The sequence below is a fragment of the Oncorhynchus gorbuscha genome, linkage group LG11, assembly GCF_021184085.1.
Source record: "Oncorhynchus gorbuscha isolate QuinsamMale2020 ecotype Even-year linkage group LG11, OgorEven_v1.0, whole genome shotgun sequence".
Lineage (NCBI taxonomy): Eukaryota > Metazoa > Chordata > Actinopteri > Salmoniformes > Salmonidae > Oncorhynchus > Oncorhynchus gorbuscha.
This window is the reverse complement of record NC_060183.1, coordinates 24,359,948-24,381,990: the sequence shown is the minus strand read 5'-3', so window position 1 is coordinate 24,381,990 and position 22,043 is coordinate 24,359,948. Positions and strand designations below refer to the sequence as shown.

Here is a 22,043-nt window from a genome sequence, read left to right as displayed (position 1 = left end):
ACTTTAGCGCAAGGTTAAAGGTAGACTCAGCGATATGACGTAGATGCAGAAAGTAATCAATTTTCTTTGATGAACCGTCTATGGATCAATTTCCGCAGCAACAAAGAGTGTTGAAGCGAGAGGCTCAACTCCGTCGCTGTTTTGGTCACGTGGCTAGCACGTGGTAAAATCATGAAGCGTACCCGTGCACAAGCGGAGATACTGTGTGCGATTGTCTTGCATTTCGCACATCGCAATATCCGCTGTGCTGCTCGTAGCAACGCCATTTCGCTGAGTCTACCTTTAATGATTATGGTAGTTCTAAGTACAAGGTGAAGGGGTATAGTTAGGGATTGATTATGGCCAACCGTATGTGGGTCGAGTTAAGGGGCCGAGGTTAGAGGTGATGATCAGGACTAACTATTGGGCCAGGTGCCTGTCCTGAGAAAACTGTGAATGACCATGCAGAGGCAAAAGTAAGCCAGAACTGACCTGTTGCTACTGTCCTCTGGGTCGTGGAGCGTGGCCTCGATGCCGCTGTCCGTCTCCACATCCTCGTGCATCTCGGGCTGGACCAGGGCTCCCGTGTCCTCGTCGGTGAACGTCTCACACTCGCTGTAAGTGCTCTCCGAGCCCAGGTATGCACTGTCCGTCACCTCGTTTTGCTACAGGAGGGAAATAGGACATTTATAGTTATCCTTTAAGACAAAGTTAGTAATCATATAATGTCACAATTGTGGTCTAAAGTACGTACATGTTTTGTTATTTAGCAAGACGCTCTTATCCAGAGCGACTTCACATAGCAATTAGGGTTAAGTGCCCTGCTCAAGGGCACATCGACAGATGTTTTACCTAGCTCCCGGATTCGAACCAACGACATTTCATTTACTGTCTGAACTCTCTAAACCACTAGGCTACCTGCCGCCCTGGTACACAAAGAGAGTTAAGTGGACATCGTTTGAATTGAGAAATCATTAACAGGTGACTAAAAACAGCAGTTTGGTAAGTCGCTCTGGATAAGAGCGTCTGCTAAATGTCTGGTAGGTACAGTGCATTCGGAAAGTATTCAGACCCCTTGACCTTTTCCACAATTTGTTATGTTACAGTGCTATTTTAAAAAGTATTTAAAAAATAAAAATCCTCATCAATCTACACAGAATACCCCATAATGAATAAGTGAAAACAGTTTTTTTTAGAAAGGTTTGCTAATTTATAAAAAAGAAAAAACTTATTTACATAAGTATTCAGACCCTTTGCTATGAGACTTGAAATTGAGTTCAGGTGCATCCTGTTTTCATTGATCATCCTTGAGATGTTTCTACAACTTGATTGGAGTCCACCTGTGGTAAGTTCAATTGATTTGACAAGTTTTGGTAAGGCACACACCTGTCTATATAAGGTCCCACAGTTGGCAGTGCATGTCAGAGCAAAAACCAAGCCATGAGGTCGAAGGAATTGTCCGTAGAGCTCCGAGACAGGATTGTGTCGAGGCACTGATCTGGGGAAGGGTAACAAAACATGTCTGCAGCATTGAAGATCCCCAAGAACGCAGTGGCCTCTATCATCCTTACATAGAAGAAGTTTGGAACCACTGAGACTCTTCCTAGAGATGGCCGCCCGGCCAAACGGAACATTTGGGAGAGAAGGGCCTTGGTCAGAGAGGTGACCAAGAACCTGATGGTCACTCTGACAGAGGTCAACAGTTTCTCTGTGGAGATGGGAGAACCTTCCAGGAGGACAAACATCTCTGCAGCACTCCACCAATCAGGCACCAATCAGGCCTTTATGGTAGAGTGGCCAGACGGAAGCCACTCCTCTGTAAAAGGCACGATAGCCAACTTGAAGTTTGCCAAAAGGCCCCTAAAGGATTCTCAGACCATTAGAAACAAGATTCTCTGGTCTGATGAAACCAAGATTGAACTCTTTGGCCTGAATGCCAAGCGTCACATCTGGAGGAAACCTGGCACCATCCCTACGGTGAAGCGTGGTGGTAGAAGCATCATGCTGTGGGGATGTTTTTTTCAGCGGCAGGGACGGAGAGACTAGTGTGGACCGAGGGTAATATGAACGGAGCAAAGTACAGAGAGATCCTTGATGAAAACTTGCTCCAGAGCGCTCAGGACCTCAGACTGGGTCAAAGGTTCACCTTCCAATAGGACAACGACCTTAAACACACAGCCAAGACAACGCAGTAGTGGCTTCGGGACAAGTCTCTGAATGTCCTTGAGTGGCAGGGCCAGAGCCCAGACTTGAACCCAATCGAACATCTCTGGAGAGACCGGAAAATAGCTGTGCAGCGACACTCCCCATCCAACCTGACAGAGCTTGAGAGGATCTGCAGAGAAGAATGGGAGAAATTCCCCAAATACATATGTGCCAAGCTTGTAGCGTCATACCCAAAAAGACTCAAGGCTATAATCGCTGCCAAAGGTGCTTCAACAAAGTACTGACTACAGGGTCTGAATACCTATGTAAATGTGATATATCCGCTTTTTATTTTTAATAAATGTGCCAAAAAATTCTAAAAACCTGCTTTTGATTTGTCATTATGGGACATTGTGTGTCGATTGATGAGGAACAAAAACAATTGAATCCATTTTTGAATAAGGTTGAAACCTAACAAAATGTGGAAAAAGTCAAGGGGTCTGAATTATTTTCGAATGCACTGTACATACAGTAGCTAATGTGTGGGTGGACTATATAAGCAAATCAACATTATAAACACCCAGTTCAGAGCCTATGACTAGAGGCTGTACTGGATACGGTTGACTCTTACGGCCTACTTTTTTCCAAGCTATAATTTTGCTGACAGCATTCATTGATATCAATTATGACTCCAGAGGAAAGATGTTTATCTGTGACGCATCCTGAGCAGATATGGAAAGAAACAAACGATGGTAATGATTAACAAGCTGTTACGTATATCATGAAACCAAGCAGAACAGATTAATTATGATCGTCGTAGATTGTATAGGCCAAATTGTGTAAATCTTGAGATAAGTCTGCTAAAAAATGTCACATCACCAATCATAGACAGTTCTTCAAAGAAAACAAGCAAAGAAACAGTATTCTCATAGGAGAGCGTAGTCGCAATTCAACTGTTGCCAATGGCAGTGAAAAGCCAATTAGAGCAGCGTCCAAACAACTGATGCGGCATAAACACATTTCAGATTCAACCTGTCAGGTTTCAGATGTCCGTGCCAAGCAAAGCCTACTGTGTCAACACCTTGAGTCAACATTGACTAACACAGAGAATTCACTTCTTAAAGCTCAAAGCACAAAAAAACATCAAAATGTTCAAATAGACACTCAATATAACTTCATAAGACATTTAGCTATAACAAGAGCCTGCCAGGTGAGTCTCAATGAGTCCAGAGCAAGAGAGCCATCATGGGAGATCCTCCCATACCTGTCTGTGTTGAGTTCCAGGAGGAACCGGGCCCAGAAGGCTGTCCACCATGCCCAAAACCATGCTGTCTGCCTGGGGCTCACGGGCAGGAAGACTGGCCTGTAATGAAACCCCCCAGTAATTTCCCCTCCAAGCGCTTCCTCCTTTTCAATCTCAGAAAGCAAAAGTGTAAAACATAGAATGCCCAACACCTAGTTCAGCTCCAGTGGGTTCTCAAAAGGGGTGGAGTCTGGAGACTGAAAGAGTCCGAAGGCAAGGTTACAGCCCGTACTGCCACTACCACCCCAACTACCCCTCTCATGGAATTTGATGATCAAAATGTCATATGAAAGAAAGGGAGCAATGTTCCCTTTAACTTTTTCTACTTCAATGTCTCTAGCTACTGGACCAATGTGACAGGGTGAATCATTAAGCCACCGCCTGTTCTACCTGTCTTTACAGGCTTGTATGATTGGATGAAGAGGGCCATATAAACTGTACGTGCATAGCCATAAACTGACTAGTTGTTTACCTTAAAGGCCCAGGGGAGTAAAACATTTGATTTTCATGTGTTTATATATATATATATATTTCCAAACTATGAGGTTGGATACTGTGAAAAAGAGAGTAAGGGCTGTTTGAAAAGTCTGAAACGTCAGCCTGTTTTGGTGGGACGGAGTTTTGGCCGTAAATGAGTTAAAACAATGAGAGAGAGAGTTCCAAACCGCTCTGCCAATAACAGCTAGCAAAATTCTTCCTTGAGAAATGTCTCTTTGCTAAAAAAGCATTTCTTTATTTTTTGGACCATTTTATTTCAAAACAAATCACAGTGAGGTACTAAATTGTTAACACAGAAATGATTTGATACTGAGATAAAAACAGCTGCATTGGACCTTTAAGGAGGCAACACCAGCACGTTGTAAGCCCAGAGATCGAGCCATTGGAGGAGAGGGGTCAGGATTGGCTGTGTTAATAATGCATCTCTTCCTTATAAGAAGAGGTTAGGCCACAATGGCTAAGTATTGACAGGGAGAGATACTCTCACAATAACAAGGGGTAACAGCACACTGGTTGGGTATTTTTGGGGACGTAAACAAGCCGGCTGAGAGCGGGAAGGACAAGGAAGAGGAAAAGTAGGAGGAGGAGGGTGGAGTGTTTGGTTTTCTCAAGGCAAGCAGGCCCTCCGCCCAGCTACCTCACCTCTCCTGTTTTGAGAGCAAACAGGGTTAGAACAGTGTGGCCATTGAGTGAGGAACCTTACTGCCAGGACCCCAGGGGGAAAACAACGAGTTCAGGGACACAGGTGTGGCGTCGACATTAAAAGCACCAACCACCAACTCTCCCCAAACTCCATCCAATACAGCTACCGCTATTTCTTAGGGCAGGACATTTGTTAGAAATGTATACTGTAGTGATACAGCAGGTAATGTTTAATTCAATGTCATGGAGAGGACACCCAACACTGATTTTAAGCAAACCGTTTCTGCAACTATCTTCACTGTGTTTTTGGAGGTGTGTGCAATAACTAAAGACTATTAGTTATAATTTTCCTCTCCCGTGTGGCTCAGTTGGTAAAGCATGGTGCTTGCAACGCCAGGGGACTAAAATGTAAATTTAAAAGGTACCCAAAACAGATAGGTATTATTGGAGGGCTAATACAAATGAAAGTCCATTGAAAAACAGTGTTGGACTTGATTCAACCTGTCAAGTAAACGCTAAGGTTTAAGTGCTAGGTTAGAGCCAAAGCTTGCCTGGCCAGACCACTGCTGTATATTATACTGAGATGACAGACTGCACTAATTAGCCATACCAATAGGGGGCGCTGAAACTACACAGTGTGCACATACTACAGTGTTGGAAGCAAACTGAATAATATTTTGCCTTACCTCCCTACTCTTCTACATTTGCACACACCGTACATAGGTTTTTCTATTGTGTTATTGACTGTATGTTTGTTTATGTGTAACTCTGTGTTGTTGTTTTTGTCGCACTGCTTTGCTTTATCTTGGCCAGGTCGCAGTTGTAAATGAGAACTTGTTCTCAACTGGCCTACCTGGTTAAATAAAGGTGAAATAAATGTAAAAACAGTCGAAAGAAATGGTCTAATCTTCATCATCTCCAGCACCACCCCAATGTCAACCTATGTGAAAATGCCGCGTTTATGTTTCGTAGTAAAAAAAATAGAAAAAGATAAGTATTTCCAATGACATCAACAACCAATTAGTAGGCAACGCCTACTCACAATTGGTCAAAAATCACACGATGCCCACCGATGTCATTGGAAAACACTTACCTTCCAAATCTATATTTTCTACTACAAACATAGAAACCCACCATTTTCACCATGTTGATGTTGGGGTGGTGCTGGTGAGGATGAATATGAAGTAGGACATTTTTGAATTTACAAGTCCACACACAAGAGGAGCCAGGAATTTAAGATATGTCCACCGCAGCTGAAAAAACACAACAGCATGCGTGTGTAAAGTACGACCAGACTCCAACCATTCAGTATTTAGTCAAAAGAAGAATACGACGGGTGCCAAACCGTAGTGTTCAGCATGCGGAATATTCCCAGTGGGGTAATGATAGCTTTTCTGGCCACTTGCTGAAAATACTGTGGGATGTGTGAGTGCACAGAGACTTCAGCCTGGGAGCCGTATGCAAAGGGACAATGGGGACAGCACAACCGGACCACACAAGACCAAAATAAATTACAATGGACCGTCACAGTGGTATACCATGCTATACAGGACTGCTCATTCACCACCCTGGCCCATATTATCCTGCTTTATGTTGGGGGTTCATATACTGTGGTGCAGTCAGTCACACTGCTTTCCTGATGTACTTAAGTCTGTGTGAGTGGTCATATCGCTGGTAGTAACTAATGTCACCGAGAACTGCGATGACTATATCCAATGACATCACCCACCTCATCGTACTCCTCTGAGCAGCCCACGGCTCCGTCCCCTGGGCTGAAGTGCACATCGTAGAGCTGGGGCTCTGTCCCTGCAGACACAGACAGGACAAGGTCAACACACGCAGGCCAATAACACACAGCAAACACATACAGAGCAAAGTCAACACAATGCGATGGTAAACACCGAGCCAATGTGCCAACGAAAACATGGCAGAACAGCGCCACTACACAGGTGTAATACAGTAAACAGAGGAAATACTGTAGGGTCCACTCAGGGAGTTAAAGATTTAACTGCACGTTAGAGAACTAATAATAGGCTGCACTGTATAAGTGAAGCAAATCAAAAAAGGATTTCAGCTTTTTTATTAAAAGGGCAAAACTTGAAAGTATACAGAAGGGGGGGGGAGTAAATGTCGGGAAAAAAGTCAAATGTACTATGGTCAAATACAGTGCTTCTTTTACTGTACATGTCTTCGCTAACCTATTTAGAAAAACAGTCTTTATGCTTGGTGTAACAATCAACATTATGTAACAGTCACATTTCAAGGGCTGCCGTGTAGACAATGTGAGTGTGTGAAGTGTGTGTCAGCTAAATCAACCAATAAAAAGAACACGAAATGACCCCTATCAAATTCAGATTTGGAGACTCCAATGAAAGCACCTGCGGATAAGTGCTGTGAAACCCGAGACCAACCAATCGGGAGTGGACAGTAGGGTGTCGGGCCAGACTCCCAGCAGCCACTGGGGCAGGCTCCTGTATCTAGTTAACAATGCTCTGAATAACACCCTGCTGCTGAGCTAAGAACACAAACAGTGCTCTTGACAGCAGCGGTCGCTGGACAACATGCAGGTTGTACCTCGGTCTTACGTAACAACCACTGCTGTTCAGGACTGATACAAATGACTGGCCAGTTAACTAGAACATAAAGTCTCATTTTGTGCTGGGAGGAGGTTCGCTTGAGAGGGTTGCCTGTCCCTCTGTATAAGACGGTCGCTTGGCACCGACTCAAAAAGGGTTACAATGGACAGAGACATTGTATTTTATAATAGTTGACAGACTTTATTCAACTTGTCTCCCTGTGCTACACTGGCTTACCAGACATGCCATAGACACCACAGGGGGTAAGGTATTTCCACTGCCAACAGGCTTTCTTTATTAAAAACACATCCAGCCAGTAACCGACAGAGAAATGACAAGGAAAAACCAAGTTAAAATTAAAATAAGTAAACATTCTAAATGAACTGGGATTCCAGTTGGAGCTGGAATAGCAGGTTTTCTGATGTGACTCCAGAGAAACGAGGTAGGGGTGACCAGTGCAGAACACTTGTAGCCCTGAGCTAGGTTAGCTATTATTATTTTTTACCTTTATTTTACTAGGCAAGTCAGTTATGAACAAATTCTTATTTACAATGACGGTCTAGGAACAGTGGGTTAACTGCCTGTTCTGGGGCAGAACGACAGATTTGTACATTGTCAGTTCGGGGGTTTGAACTTTCAACCTTCCGGTTACTAGTCCAACGCTCTAACCACTAGGCTACCCTGCCGCCCCTGCCGGGACAGCTATACAGACAGATGGACTGGAATTCTGACAACCAAGTGTGAGAGGCCTGGGAAGTTAAGGGTGACTCTTTCTCCTGTCCTTTGTGAGGTCTCATGAAACGGATAAGGAGCTGACATGAGAAGAAAGACAGAGAGACGATCAGAAACGAGTGGGGGGGAGAGAGAGTGAGAGAGAGAAAGAGGAGACACTGAATTATTCAGGTGAATAGGACTCAGCCCAGTCCCTCTCCCTCCCTCCTTCATTCTCTAGCTGAAACCTGGCCTAGCAGAAGTCCATGTGCCTCGTGTCTCATGCTTTCCAGAATATTACTTATTAACGGTCCGGGTAACTGGAGCGTTTGTAACCCAGAAAGCACAGGGAAAAACTCCAACACAGACTAACATCAAAGCAAAGAGCTGTGGTGGCAGCCAGGGCAACAACACTGTTGCGATGACATCAACACAAACCTCTGCAGCACGCTAACACAGCTAGTGTGTGATGTCAACACTGTCTCTGTGTTGATGATGATGATGTCAGCATAGCCCCAGGGTGACATTCTTTACCATAATGGCAATATTGTGACTCATAACAGGATTGCAGTGGAATATTTGTTTTTAGTATTCCACTGGTTTCGTTTGCAGCAACCTATGATTTTCATGGGTGGGCTGAAAAATGGACATTGTGTAAACAAGCAGTCTACGGCCTACACATACTTTTCAGGACACATCTCTCACCCGTCCTTGAAGTGGATGAGAAAAACCTGATGACTCAGTAGTCAGGCACATGATACATTGCTTCCATTGTTTAGAAAAGGAAGGTTTATAGTAGGCTTGGCCTTTGTATACACTCCCACTTTTTCTCAACTCATGAAATGAGCTGAAGAGGAAAATGTTCCGTGAAAGAAAAACAATGTGATTTGAGTGCAGTCTGAATGAAATTGGGTCACTGTTTTTTTTCTCTCCCCTCCTCGAAACCTTTCACCTTAGCTAAATGTGAGCAGATGAACAATGGCCGCTGCCATCAGGAAGAAGCTGGGATAGATAAGAGCCTGATAAGACCGACATATGGTACTGATCAATGGAGGCCCTGATATTAAAACTGAACAGCTCTCCATACTGTCAGAAGTAGCAGACTTAATGAAATGATAGCCATTTCAAATAGTTCAAATGATGATGTATTGGAGTCCATCTAGTGGATAGCGATACCAACTGATTGACAAAAGACGCCCCATTTTGTCGTGATTTTCTTGGCATGTCAGTGAGAGCGCATAGGCCTCATTTTCGAGCTTTCAAAGGCGTTTCCAAATAAAGGTCCAAGCTATGACGGCAGTCATGGTCATCACAGCTTTGTAAGGAAGATCCTCTGACTCACCTCCATTGCTGATGGCCGAGATTCCTCGATGGAAGTCCTCGAAGCTGATCACCCCCAGCCCACTTGGATCCAGGAACTTGGTCAGATCCTTCACCTGTAATAATGAGACAGCCATGATGGACCTTTCAAACACACTTAAGACACAGCAATCAAAAAGCTAACTTCATCATATAATCAAATCAGCTGTGTTGCCCCGAGTGCTTTGTGAATAAATCACATTTCATTCTGTCCAAATTAACGTGATGTACGGGCAATGCTTACACGTGGTAAAAATGAACGAATATAATTAAGGAACAGGGGAATGCATTCAAATGGAAAGGTTGTAGCTTTGCGAACACTAAGGACATTAAAACAAATGGACTAACTAAAATTACTGATTTCATTGAGCTCGGTCACGTAATGGAAATTTGTCAGGGACGGCAAAAACATAATTGAAAACCTGCAAAATGACTGAACTGTCTCACTGAGCCTTCTGTGGTTTCGGCTCCTTCAATCGGTATGATGTTTCTTTTCAAGACAAGACAATGAGAGCCAATAACAAAGTGCTCTGACCTCCACAGAATCATATGTTTCTGCACACGTAGACACATTTCTGATTTCATAACTCTTTCATAAAAGGTACATGGGAATGCGCTTCAATTTTACAGGACTGCAGTGTCCTCAGACAAGGTGAGCTTATGGGTTGAGCTCCAAGTGTCTCACCTCCCTCAATACAAGCCCAACACGTCTCTATAAACCTACTTAAACCAAAAGACACACACACGCATGCACTCTCTCTCTCACACACACACACACACAACGCAAAACCTTGCTACCACTTGCATTTTACAACTTAAATAAAGATTTCTATACACAACGAGACAGAGTGCACCTAACCTGGCACTCAAATGACAAGACACAATCAGTTACGTGATGTCCCTGTATCCATTCCCCGGGTAACCTGGCAACAAGAGGTGGTATCCAAGGAGACTAGTGTTTGTGCTCTTTACACCCTAATGTATAAGAACTAGACTGAACAGCCAACATAAACATTGTTGTGGGGCTGAAATATGGAATTGGGGAATATGGAATGCACTTTATTGTTTTGTTTTCCAAAAGGTGAACTGCACTCACTGATTCCACATGTGTTTCTTCCGGTGCTCATTAAGAAATTCAGCGGCCATTACTGAAGCCCAAACGAGAGTCGTCTTTGGGGTGTGGCTTAATGTGGGTGTATCTTGGGTGTGTCTTTGCCATTCAAATCACAACAAACAAAAGCAGTAGTGAGTAACTCAGTGACAGCGAGGTAAGCTAAGATAGCTTTGCTAAGGAGAGAAGTTGATGTTGAAGACTTCTGCCCTCCATCTCAAGATGATCTGCTGATTCAGTTCTAGGTGTAGGCTAAAGCTCACGCTGACCTTATGTTTAGCCAACCTGGGAGCAGCTAGCTAGCATAGCAATATTTATCTGTCAAATTATATCAACATAGCAAGAAGTACCAGTGTCTGGAATGTGTTTCATGAGACACTCATTCGACAACACCTTGCTACTAGAGTAGCTTGCAACTTGAAGTTTTATCACGTCATCTAAAGACATGTTAACGTGGAAATGATAACAACTGCGAGTTGAATTCCCGGTCTTCAGTCAGCTCAGCTGTCAACACAAATTTCTATTAAAAACACACAAAAATACGGTTTTAAGTGAGAAAAAGGCATTGGTCTGAAAAATAAAGGATATTCACATGAGCACCACAATGCCTACTCCACCCATGCTCTACTAAGGTTTTCCAGCACACAGCTTTGACCTACTACAGTAGCGATGTTGGTCTATTGTACTTCAAACAACGTGAATGCTTCTCAAATCGCCTCATTCATACACTTAGAGGAGGTGCTCCGACAATAATGTGAATTGTACCGCATACACACCACACTAATCCCATTCCATGACCTTTTCAAGCTTTTTTATTATGTGAAAACAAGCTTTGCTTTTATACTCATAAGACTTGATTCAGCAAGCTGTTTTGTCTTGTTGTAATGTGGTGCCTAACTGTACAACATTTTTATTTAGCAATACATGTCATTGAGAAGAAAAAAATCATAAAATATTTTTGGGGTCAGTAGGTGCCCAACATAACACCAGGTGGTGTGGACACAGTCCCCCGTTTATTAAAGGTCTGTTGAGCCTGTCTGCATTCCTGATTTCCATAATCACTAGCTTACCTGTGTAAAATTGACATAAGCTCAGAAACACTTGTATTGCAAACATGGTCCTGTTTTATCAATTGCTGCTGTGACATTTAAAAAAAAAGTTTAATGAAAAATAAAACAATAATAGACTGTATCTTGATTAGATAAGTATTCAACCCCTTGAGTCAATACAGTCACCTTTGGCAGCGATTACAGTCTAAAAGCTTTGCAAACCTGGATTGTATAATATTTGCCTTTAAAAAAACATTCTTCAAGCTCTGTCTAGACAGCCAAGTCTTTCCATATTTTTTAAAGCAGATTTAAGTGAAAACTGTAACTAGACCACTTAGGAACATTCAATGTTGTCTTGGTAAGCAACTCCAGTGTATATTTGGCCTTGAGTTTTAGGTTATTGTCTTGCTGAAAGGTGAATGTCTCCTAGCATCTGTTGCTTAGCTTTATTCCATTTATTTTGATCCTAAAACCACTCCCTAATCCTTGCCGATGACGTGGATATCCATAACATGATGCAGCCACCACCATGCTTGAAAATATGAAACTTGGTACTCAGTGATGTGTTGGATTTGCTAATGCTTTGTAACATAATGCTTTGTATTCTGGACAAAAAGTTAATTTGCCACATTTTTTGCAGTATTACTTCAGTGCCTTATTGCAAACATGATGCATGTTTTGTTATATTTTTATAATGTATAGACTTCCTTCTGTTCATTCTGCCATTTAGGTTAGTATTGTGGAGTAACTACAATATTTGCAACTGTTTTAAAATGACCATTAGCTTCATGATGAATCCCTGAGCGGTTTCCTTCATCTTCGGCAACTGAGTTAGGAAGGACGCCTGTATCTTTATAGTAACTGGTTGTAGGGGTACAGAGCTGGGATAATCATTCGAAAATCATGTTAACAACTACTATTGCGCACAGAGTCCATGCAACTTATTATGTGACTTTTTACTATTGAACATATTTAGGCTTGCCATAAAGGAGTTTAATACATTTCAGCTTTTAAATGTTGTGCACAAATTTGTTTACATCCCTGTTAGTGAGCATTTATCTTTGGCCAAGAGAATCCATCCACTTGACAGGTGTGGCATATCAAGAAGCTGATTAAACAGCATGATCCTTACACAGGTGCCCCTTGTGCTGGGTACAACAAAAGGCCACTCTTAAATGTGACCCGTTTCAATAAACTAGGCGTATGTTGTGGGTCACTACTTAATTATAATAATAATATATGCCATTTAGCAGACGCTTTTATCCAAAGCGACTTACAGTCATGTGTGCATACATTCTACGTATGGGTGGTCCCAGGGATCGAACCCACTACCCTGGCGTTACAAGCGCCATGCTCTACCAACTGAGCTACAGAAGGACCATACTTCACAGGAGAGCCGTTTGAACGTAAGGTTTTTAAGGTTTTTTTAACACGTGAACTTTCACGTGCCTTAATAACAAACTTGTATGCCTGTAAATACGAATAAAATAGTTAAATTACAAACCCAGTTGGTTAAGTCACAGAAAAAGCGTAACCATTTCGCTGTACCATTTACACCTTCTGGAGAGTCCCATCCACTTAGCAAGATGTGGCTGGTGGTTATTGCATTTTCACGACCCAGTGTGTCTGGGTATGCGTCATCTAATATTTATAAAATATTTTTATCTGGACACTTTCTGTTTACCTGGATTTTTTCCTTACTGTAGGCTACTAATTTTACCACTTTTAGTCTTAATCTTTACTACTCTACTCACTGTTTAGCACATGACCTCACATGTGAATCCTTAAAGAGATGGGTGGGACTGGCTTAAGAGGGTGTGAACAATGAAGAATGAGTGTAGACAAAGGAGAGCTCTTCAGTAGGTACCAAAATATTCAAAGGCCATTTTCTCAAAAGTCGAGTTTACAAGTTATCAACTTTCAAAGCAGAATTACTTTCCAATTGTTCCTCAAATGCAGTGTATGATATACCATTTTGTAGCTCTGGCTCTGCTTTAATCTAATGTAAAAAACACAATTTCAAATTTTTCTACAGAAGACGTGAATCAAGGCGGTCGGTCACAAATGCGCAATTTGTGCATTCTGCACTGTACTCTGGCAGTCATCTTTGCAGGACGGACACTCCTAGGGAGAGTAGCAACAGTGCTGAACTTTCTCCATTTATAGACAATTTGTCTTACCATGGACTGATGAACATCAAGGCTTTTAGAGATACATTTGTAACCCTTTCCAGTCAACAATTCTTAATCTTAGGTCTTCTGATATCTCTTTTGTTCGAGGCATGGTTCACATCAGGCAATGCTTCTTGTGAATAGCAAACTCACATTTTGTGAGTATTTTTTATAGGGCAAGGCAGCTCTAACCAACATCTCCAATCTCATCACATTGATTGGACTCCAGGTTAGCTGACTCCTGAATCCAATTAGCTTTTGGAAAAGTCATTAGCCTAGGGATTAATATACTTTTTCTCAACCTACACTGTGAATGTTTAAATTATGTATTCAATATAGACAAGAATAATACAATAATTTGTGTGTTATTAGTTTAAGCACACTGTAAGTGTCTATTGTTGTGACTAAGATGAAGATTAGATCAAATGTTATGACTAATTTATGCAGAAATCCAGGTAATTCCAAAGGGTTCACATATTTTTTCTTGCCACTGTACATACATTATTGACTGCTCAGTGTTTTGCACCAGTAGAGGGTCTGTGCTACTTCTTCCACTCATGCAGCAAACAAGATTTGCTTAGAATTTCGTGGCATTATTTTACAGTATGAAGAATAGAATTGAACATAGCTGAATAAAATAGAAAGGATATTTTCTCCAAACGATTTGGGGGAGTGCGCTCTGTGTTGAGTGGTTAACATAGAAACATGTCCTCCTATATACGCTTAATTTAGAGTTATGTAACTTTAGATGTGATACAAATGTTGGGCTATATGTTTTGATGAGACTAATAATGATTTGAAAAAGTTGTATGAAAGGCATGAGCTCTTCTTTGTTTTTTGCGCAGGCTATACACACTCTCATTCACAATTTGACAAGCATTTCATAATGCCTCAAATTTCCACCTCCATCCCGTTTGTGTGGCTGTAATGCCCCCTAAAATCCATGCATTTTGTGGCCAGTGGCCATTGTGCCCTTGGGCTGAATATAATAATTATAATTACCTTCTCCTGGCTGTGTGCCGAAGCACCTCTCACTCACATGGCTCTCTGTCAAGTGATCGGGTCTTTCTCACAGGCTACAAGTGAAGGCAGACTGACTTCATGACCAAAAATGAACATATTTACACTTCGTAATGTTTCTGACTCATATCGATACCACATTTATAACCAGAGAAGTTGGTTCTAGGAGGCAGTTCTCTTTTAAGAATAGGCCACGAAAAATAATATCACTCCTAGTTGTGACCCAATTTCTATAAAGTTTTAGATACAAATGCAGTATGTTGCAATTACACATCCCATACTCATTGTGCTGTCATTCCATACATGTATCATTTACAATTAGCTGGGAGGTTACGGAAGTTTGTGGGCAAAACACAAGCAGAATCCTTGGGAAAACGTTCAACATCAACATGAGAGTAAACCGAGACAATAGATGACATAGTGCCACAATAGATAACATAGTACCACAAGTACAAATCTGACTGGGCTTAACATGACCATTCAATAGAGGCTTTAACTTTGTGAATAGACTTTCCTGTTCTGCACTTTTGTATCAGTTACACACACCCAAACAGTCGATCTGCTTTGCAAACATAAGCTACATCTAGAGAGGTAGCAGCTGAAACTCTTAGCAAACTGTGGATTGACTTAGCCTGAGAAATACAGCCCTCAAGGCGATAGACCGATTCACTTTACCTGCTTGAATATTAAAGAGATTCTCCAGTACTTTTGTATACTTTTTAGCCAGCAGTTCTGAAAGTAGCGTTCACGAGCCACGTACAGATATGTGCACCATGTCATTGCGCTCTCACGCTCTGCTGTGTGTGCATCTTGCTAGCTGTAACTCAAATGAAGAGAGGCTGAACCTCATTGGCTGAAACTCAAATTGCTAGGGGGCTGACCCAGGTGGGGTAAAATGGCACTGAACAACTTCCAGTAAACAGTTGCTTTCAAATCAGGGATTTCGAGGCTAATTGAGGTAAAACAGTAATTCTGCTCATAGATTATGCATGTACGAACTACACATTGACACATCCAGCCCAAAGCGGGAGGTTTAAAAAATATTTACTAGTTGCCAAAGTTCTGGAGCATGTCTTTAAACACAACTGAAGTTTGAAAGGCAAGATCAGACTTGTTTGCCTTATTGGTGGGTTAACACTGAAATGTTGATATAAGATTTCAGGTTAAATTTGATAGCCAAGTGCTCGCTGCTATGCAAATCTTTCATAAATTAGGTTGGTCAGGAAGTGGATGTCGGTTAATAGATGGGTCGTTTAAAGCGGTTGGAAGTTTATAAACAGCAGTAAATGAGATGGAGATTGACATTTGAGAGGTGAGAGTGAGTGGGTGTCTCCCTGCACTTGAGCTTTCGATCCTCCTCAGAACAGGCCACAGACAACCGGAGCTCCGGGTCACCACAGCACAGGAAACACCTCTCTTCACACCTCCAGTTAGAGAATTGGTGAGACCAGCACACGTAGGTGGGAGTTTCACTACTGTCAGTGCTGTGCTTTTGTAGTCCTGACAGCAAAAAAGGCAGGGAAGAAAGACCCCACCATATGTACAGTAGTCCAAAGAGAACGGCCCTGGGGGGACAGTCTGAGGAAAGCACTAGTCAGAATACTTCACGGGCCAAAACGGGCATGTCCTTCCATTTACATGGCAGTGAGAGCCTGGATGGATGGTGTTTTTTCTGGGTTTCCTCTATTTGTGTCTAATCAGTGCTCCACACAGGCCACAGCTGTGCAGTAAGACGCAGTAACATGCCGGGAGTGAGATGCTTATTCCTATGGGGGGTTTCACAACAGCTCGTCTTCAGCGGAGTATTACTGTGCTGAATAACTATTCCTGACACTTCTCTAGCAATAGCCTAGATGGATAGGGAGATGGAGCTAATGGGAGATTCTCTCTGTGAACAACAATGGAACACACACACACACAGAAACAGGATGGGGGTTTGGGACAGGGCATCGGACATTCCGCTGAGGATTAGTGGGAATGTACATAAAAGCAGGACAGGGGAGGCTGACTGGCTGGCTGTCTGTAGAGGGGAGAGGGAGGTGGATGGACAAGAGCTGCCTGCCACCATCACAATGCAGGGCCAAGAGCTTTGTGTGGAAACTAGGTCAAAACCCACTGGAGTGTTGGTTGAAAAAAACCTTGTCCAATTTGTGATCTTCCAATTCCCTGATACTGCCATGTCTTCACTCCTGGGGTGACCTTATTTTGAGGGTGATCAATGTGCGATAACGGAGGGTTAGGATTGTGGCTGTGAGATATGCAGCAGGGCTTCCTGTACAATACACATAAGTTACTTATTTACTGTAACATTTTCTGATCATCAGACCTCAGGGAAATCAAAACAACTGTGAGACAGACTAAAAGGCTGAGGTGGCTAGACTGGCTACATCATGAAGCCCCGCCTGCAGTCTCATCTCTTTCATTTGCTCTGCTCTGCTCTTCCCTCTCATTCTCATTGACTCCACCACATCACATTCAGGCTCTTCCTTCATCTCCGTTGTCTTCTCCGTCTTCTTTTCTCAGCCCAGTTACATTTTTATCCCTTGCCACTAACTTGTCTAACCCTTTAGGTCTAGGGTTGAATGGCGGGAACCCGGTTACCGAGATTTACTGCCCAAAACCACTCCTTTTCCCAGGATAAATAACTGCGAGAAACCAGTAAATTATAATAAATTATTTATATGAACAGCAAGGCGTGAAATGGAACTGTTAAATTATATGCAAAGTCTAAATCTGGCTTCCCTATGGCCTCTGCATGATGAATCACCAACGCACAGGGTGGGGACAGACAGCCCATCTCAGTATGGAGCGATGCTCACAATGCATGTAGACCTATCATCTCATGGTTTTTCTTGGAACAGGTATGCCTACATTTGCTGCAGCAAAGTCCATGCTACAGTAATACAAAGACCGAATGTATGTCTAATATATCCATCTCCATCTGGCTTTCGGGGGTCACCTTGTTTTTTAATTGTAAAGATTATTGTTTTTTTAATTGCAGCTGTAGAGTTTTAAAAACAGCCTATCACTAACGTAAGCACAATCTTGCAGTCTTTCTCTCTCTATCAACTCCATTTAAACTGCATCCAAAATAGATAATCCTGTTCTACACTGAACAAAAATATAAACGCAACATGCATCAATTTCAAAGACTTTACTGAGTTACAGTTCATAGAAGGAAATCAGTCCATTTTAAATACATTCATTAGTCCCTAATCTACAGATTTCACATGACTGGGCAGGGGCACAGTCATGGGTGGGCCTGAGAGGGCTTAGGCCCACCCACTGAAGAGACAGGCCTAGCCAATCAGAATGATTTTTTCCCTACAAAAGTGCTTTATTACAGACAGAAATACTTTTTACATCAGTACCCCAGTATAGGGGCTTAGCCACTGTCAAAGGTCATTCCGTGATGGAGTATATAGATTTACATTCAAGTAATTTACCAGACGCCCTTACAGTGCTTTGCGAAAGTATTCGGCCCCCTTGAACTTTGCGACCTTTTGCCACATTTCAGGTTTCAAACATAAAGATATAAAACTGTATTTTTTTGTGAAGAATCAACAACAAGTGGGACACAATCATGAAGTGGAACGGCATTTATTGGATATTTCAAACTTTTTTAACAAATCAAAAACTGAAAAATTGGGCGTGCAAAATTATTCAGCCCCTTTACTTTCAGTGCAGCAAACTCTCTCCAGAAGTTCAGTGAGGATCTCTGAATGATCCAATGTTGACCAGTGTAATCAAGTCTCCGTATAAATGCACCTGCACTGTGATAGTCTCAGAGGTCTGTTAAAAGCGCAGAGAGCATCATGAAGAACAAGGAACACACCAGGCAGGTCCGAGATACTGTTGTGAAGAGGTTTAATGCCGGATTTGGATACAAAATTATTTCCCAAGCTTTAAACATCCCAAGGAGCACTGTGCAAGCGATAATATTGAAATGGAAGGAGTATCAGACCACTGCAAATCTACCAAGACCTGGCCGTCCCTCTAAACTTTCAGCTCATACAAGGAGAAGATTGATCAGAGATGCAGCCAAGAGGTCCATGATCACTCTGGATGAACTGCAGAGATACAGCTGAGGTGGGAGACTCTGTCCATAGGACAACAATCACTTGTATAATGCACAAATCTGGTCTTTATGGAAGAGTGGCAAGAAGAAAGCCATTTCTTAAAGATATCCATAAAAAGTGTCTTTTAAAGTTTGCCACAAGCCACCTGGGAGACACACCAAACATGTGGAAGAAGGTGCTCTGGTCAGATGAAACCAAAATTGAACTTTTTTGCAACATTGCAAAACGTTATGTTTGGCGTAAAAGCAACACAGCTCATCACCCTGAACACACCATCCCCACTGTCAAACATGGTGGTGGCAGCATCATGGTTTGGGCCTGCTTTTCTTCAGCAGGGACAGGGAAGATGGTTAAAATTGATGGGAAGATTGATGGAGCCAAATACAGGACCATTCTGGAAGAAAACCTGATGGAGTCTGCAAAAGACCTGAGACTGGGACAGAGATTTGTCTTCCAACAAGACAATGATCCAAAACACAAAGCAAAATCTACAATGGAATGGTTCAAAAATAAACATATCCAGGTGTTAGAATGGCCAAGTCAAAGTCCAGACCTGAATCCAATCGAGAATCTGTGGAAAGAACTGAAAACTGCTGTTCACAAATGCTCTCCATCCAACCTCAATGAGCTCGAGCTGTTTTGCAAGGAGGAATGGGAAAAAAATTCAGTCTCTCGATGTGCGAAACTGAGACATACCCCAAGCGACTTACAGCTGTAATCGCAGCAAAAGGTGGCGCTACAAAGTATTAACTTAAGGGGGCTGAATAATTTTGCACTCCCAATTTTTCAGTTTTTGATTTGTTAAAAAGTTTGAAATATCCAATAAATGTCGTTCCACTTCATGATTGTGTCCCACTTGTTGTTGATTCTTCACAAAAAATACAGTTTTATATCTTTATGTTTGAAGCCTGAAATGTGGCAAAAGGTCGCAAAGTTCAAGGGGGCCGAATACTTTCGTAAGGCACTGTATCCAGAGTAGTGATTTCATACATTCATACTTTTTTCGTACTGGTCCCCCATGGGAATCGAATCCACAACCCTGGCATTGCAAGCGCCATGTTCTACAAACTCTTCTTGTTCCATTTTCTCTCCTCCGATCCACACGGGTGCCTGACTGTCACACACACACATACACACCTCTTCCTGGAATGTTTCCGGGATGGGATTTGCATTCAACTCTGAGGCCCCATTAACGGATTAGGACATCCATGCAAATATCAGATATCTGATATCACACTGTACATGCAATAGCTTCCCTCGTCTGCAACTATCAACGCAGGGAATGTCCTATGCAGACCTAGCAGTGTAAAGTTAGCTAGGTTAGATATTAATTATCCTCTGCTCAGACCTACCTGTAAAATGTTTTTAGGTACATGAGAGATTTGCCAAGCGCTTCCACCACAAGGAAAATAAAATGATTTGTGAAGCTTACAGGCACAATAAAAATCCACAAGGACAGACTAAATGTACCATATAAAATAAGTTGCTGTAAACAAATTGTATATGCCCATTGCCCACACTGTCATGCTGAACACCACTTTCTATTGATTTTTCATAGGGATATTTTGTTTGTGAAATGGCATCCCTCACATGAATAGTGATGCAGATGCCAGAAAGGCCATTGCATTTCTGCAACCTAGTTACTCAGAAGCTTGTACTACCACCGAGCAAGGAGGGAATAACTAGGCCTAAGTTTGATCTGTATTTGGCAAGGCCTAGTCACATGGTCCTTTCACCCGAAAACAAATTGAAAGTTAGGTGGGCTTCTATGGGTTTTATAGGTCTGTCTAACCTACTGGGTGGAACATTTGTGTCACTAACTAGGACTATGCCAAACGGTCCTTGAATCGACAAATACAAAACCCACTCACAAGGTCATTAAATAACATTCTTCAAATTCTAGAGATAAGTCTGTCTACTGCTTGCTTACTTTCCTTAATGAAGAACGCAAACCAGTCTAAGCCCATCTTTCTCTCTCTAGTCATGATAGGCCAGGCGGACATCTGAGAAGCAATTGAATAAGCTAAGCTGTAAAGGGTGCAAGCTTTCCCACAGCTCATGGAAACCAGACATGCAATACCTCAGCTCAACGAGAGACACTGAGGTAATCAAATCTGCATAACCTGGTTTGCGATCTAAAACAAATCCTTGATAAACATGGATGTCAGGAAAACCACAAGGATACTATGGAGCTACTCGTGGAAGAGGCCACCAGAAACCAAACACCATGGAATAACACAGAGTTAGACTACACCAGCGATCTGGGAGGGTTTCCCAAATGTCATGGTCATTTATCTCGCGCCATAAAAAAACAAGATATGGTACTTCGTGGTGATGGTCCAGAGTGAAGCAGTCCCCCCTCCCTCTCAGAAAACAGGGTCGTAGGGAGGTGATGGTACCCTACACATTTCAGCCCCTCTGACTCTGGGGAAATACAACATTCTACTTAAGCCTCCCTAACCACTCAGTCTGGGGAGCCAGAGATACCTATGGGGTGTACAGGAAAAAAACAGGGCTGACAACGGTGTTATGAACTGGGGGAAGGGGATTTAAAGAGACGATTAGTCAGCCAGCAATAGAGCCTGCTAATCTATCCTGTTCCTGTTGCAAAGAAATCACTGTCAAATGTTTTGACTAGGCCTAAATGGTGGTTTGACTCGAGTGACTTGTTTGCCAACCACTACGCACTAACTAACTTGTATAATGTAGAGTGCATCTGTGCTTAAAATGCCATGGTAAAATCTAAAATCAGGGAAATGAGGTTAACAAAATAGAATGGCTCCTCTGAAAGAATTGTGGATAAAGCTATAATGGTAGTTCTTTAATTGCCTAAACCCCCACCACCACCACACATTCCAAGATCTTCCTTTCAGCAACCACATTCAGGGTCAGTCCTAAAATTCTGTTCTAGCCTACAATAGGCAAGATATGCTAAATGTGCTGAAGCAGGCCTATACGGAATGGTCATCATTGAAAAGATAATTAAATTGTGAATGTGTGTGTCACCAGTTACAATGGTATTTGCATCCAACCTTTCGCCCATTATTTGCAACTGAAAGGTTGGGTGCTTACAGGAAGTAAGGACTACTTGTTATAAACATACTTTTGTGACTGGCACAAAACGCAAGAATGTTGGACAACAGAGGAATGAACCTGACACCCTTTTAACTTTGTTGTTTATGTACCGAGTTTGTGTACATATAACCACATCCAACACCTAGGCCCAGCCATGTCCTCGTAGACAAATAATACAATTAACTCCATGGCCTTACAGAGAAATAAAGCAGGGTGGATTCGGAGTAAAACCAAAGGACTATGAAAAAAAGCTAAGGGGGAAACTCTAGCCTATACCCACATACAATTATTTTCACAAAAAGGGATGTATGCCAATCAAATGATT

General features: G+C 42.3%; 1 protein-coding gene across 3 annotated transcripts in view; it reads right to left on the bottom strand.

The window, feature by feature from the left end:
* Window positions 1–22,043, bottom strand: part of LOC124048360 (rab11 family-interacting protein 3-like) — a 46,553-nt gene that overhangs the window by 19,098 nt on the left and 5,412 nt on the right. For 2 of the 3 annotated variants that reach the window (XM_046369069.1, XM_046369070.1), the window contains exons 2-4: window positions 9,197–9,290; window positions 6,297–6,373; window positions 472–644 (exon numbers count right to left, since the gene is read on the bottom strand). In XM_046369069.1, the coding sequence (XP_046225025.1) occupies window positions 472–644; window positions 6,297–6,373; window positions 9,197–9,290 (344 nt within the window). Of the gene's footprint in view, window positions 1–471; window positions 645–3,388; window positions 3,761–6,296; window positions 6,374–9,196; window positions 9,291–22,043 lie in introns of those variants that run through there. The other variant, XM_046369071.1, reaches the window with a different exon arrangement.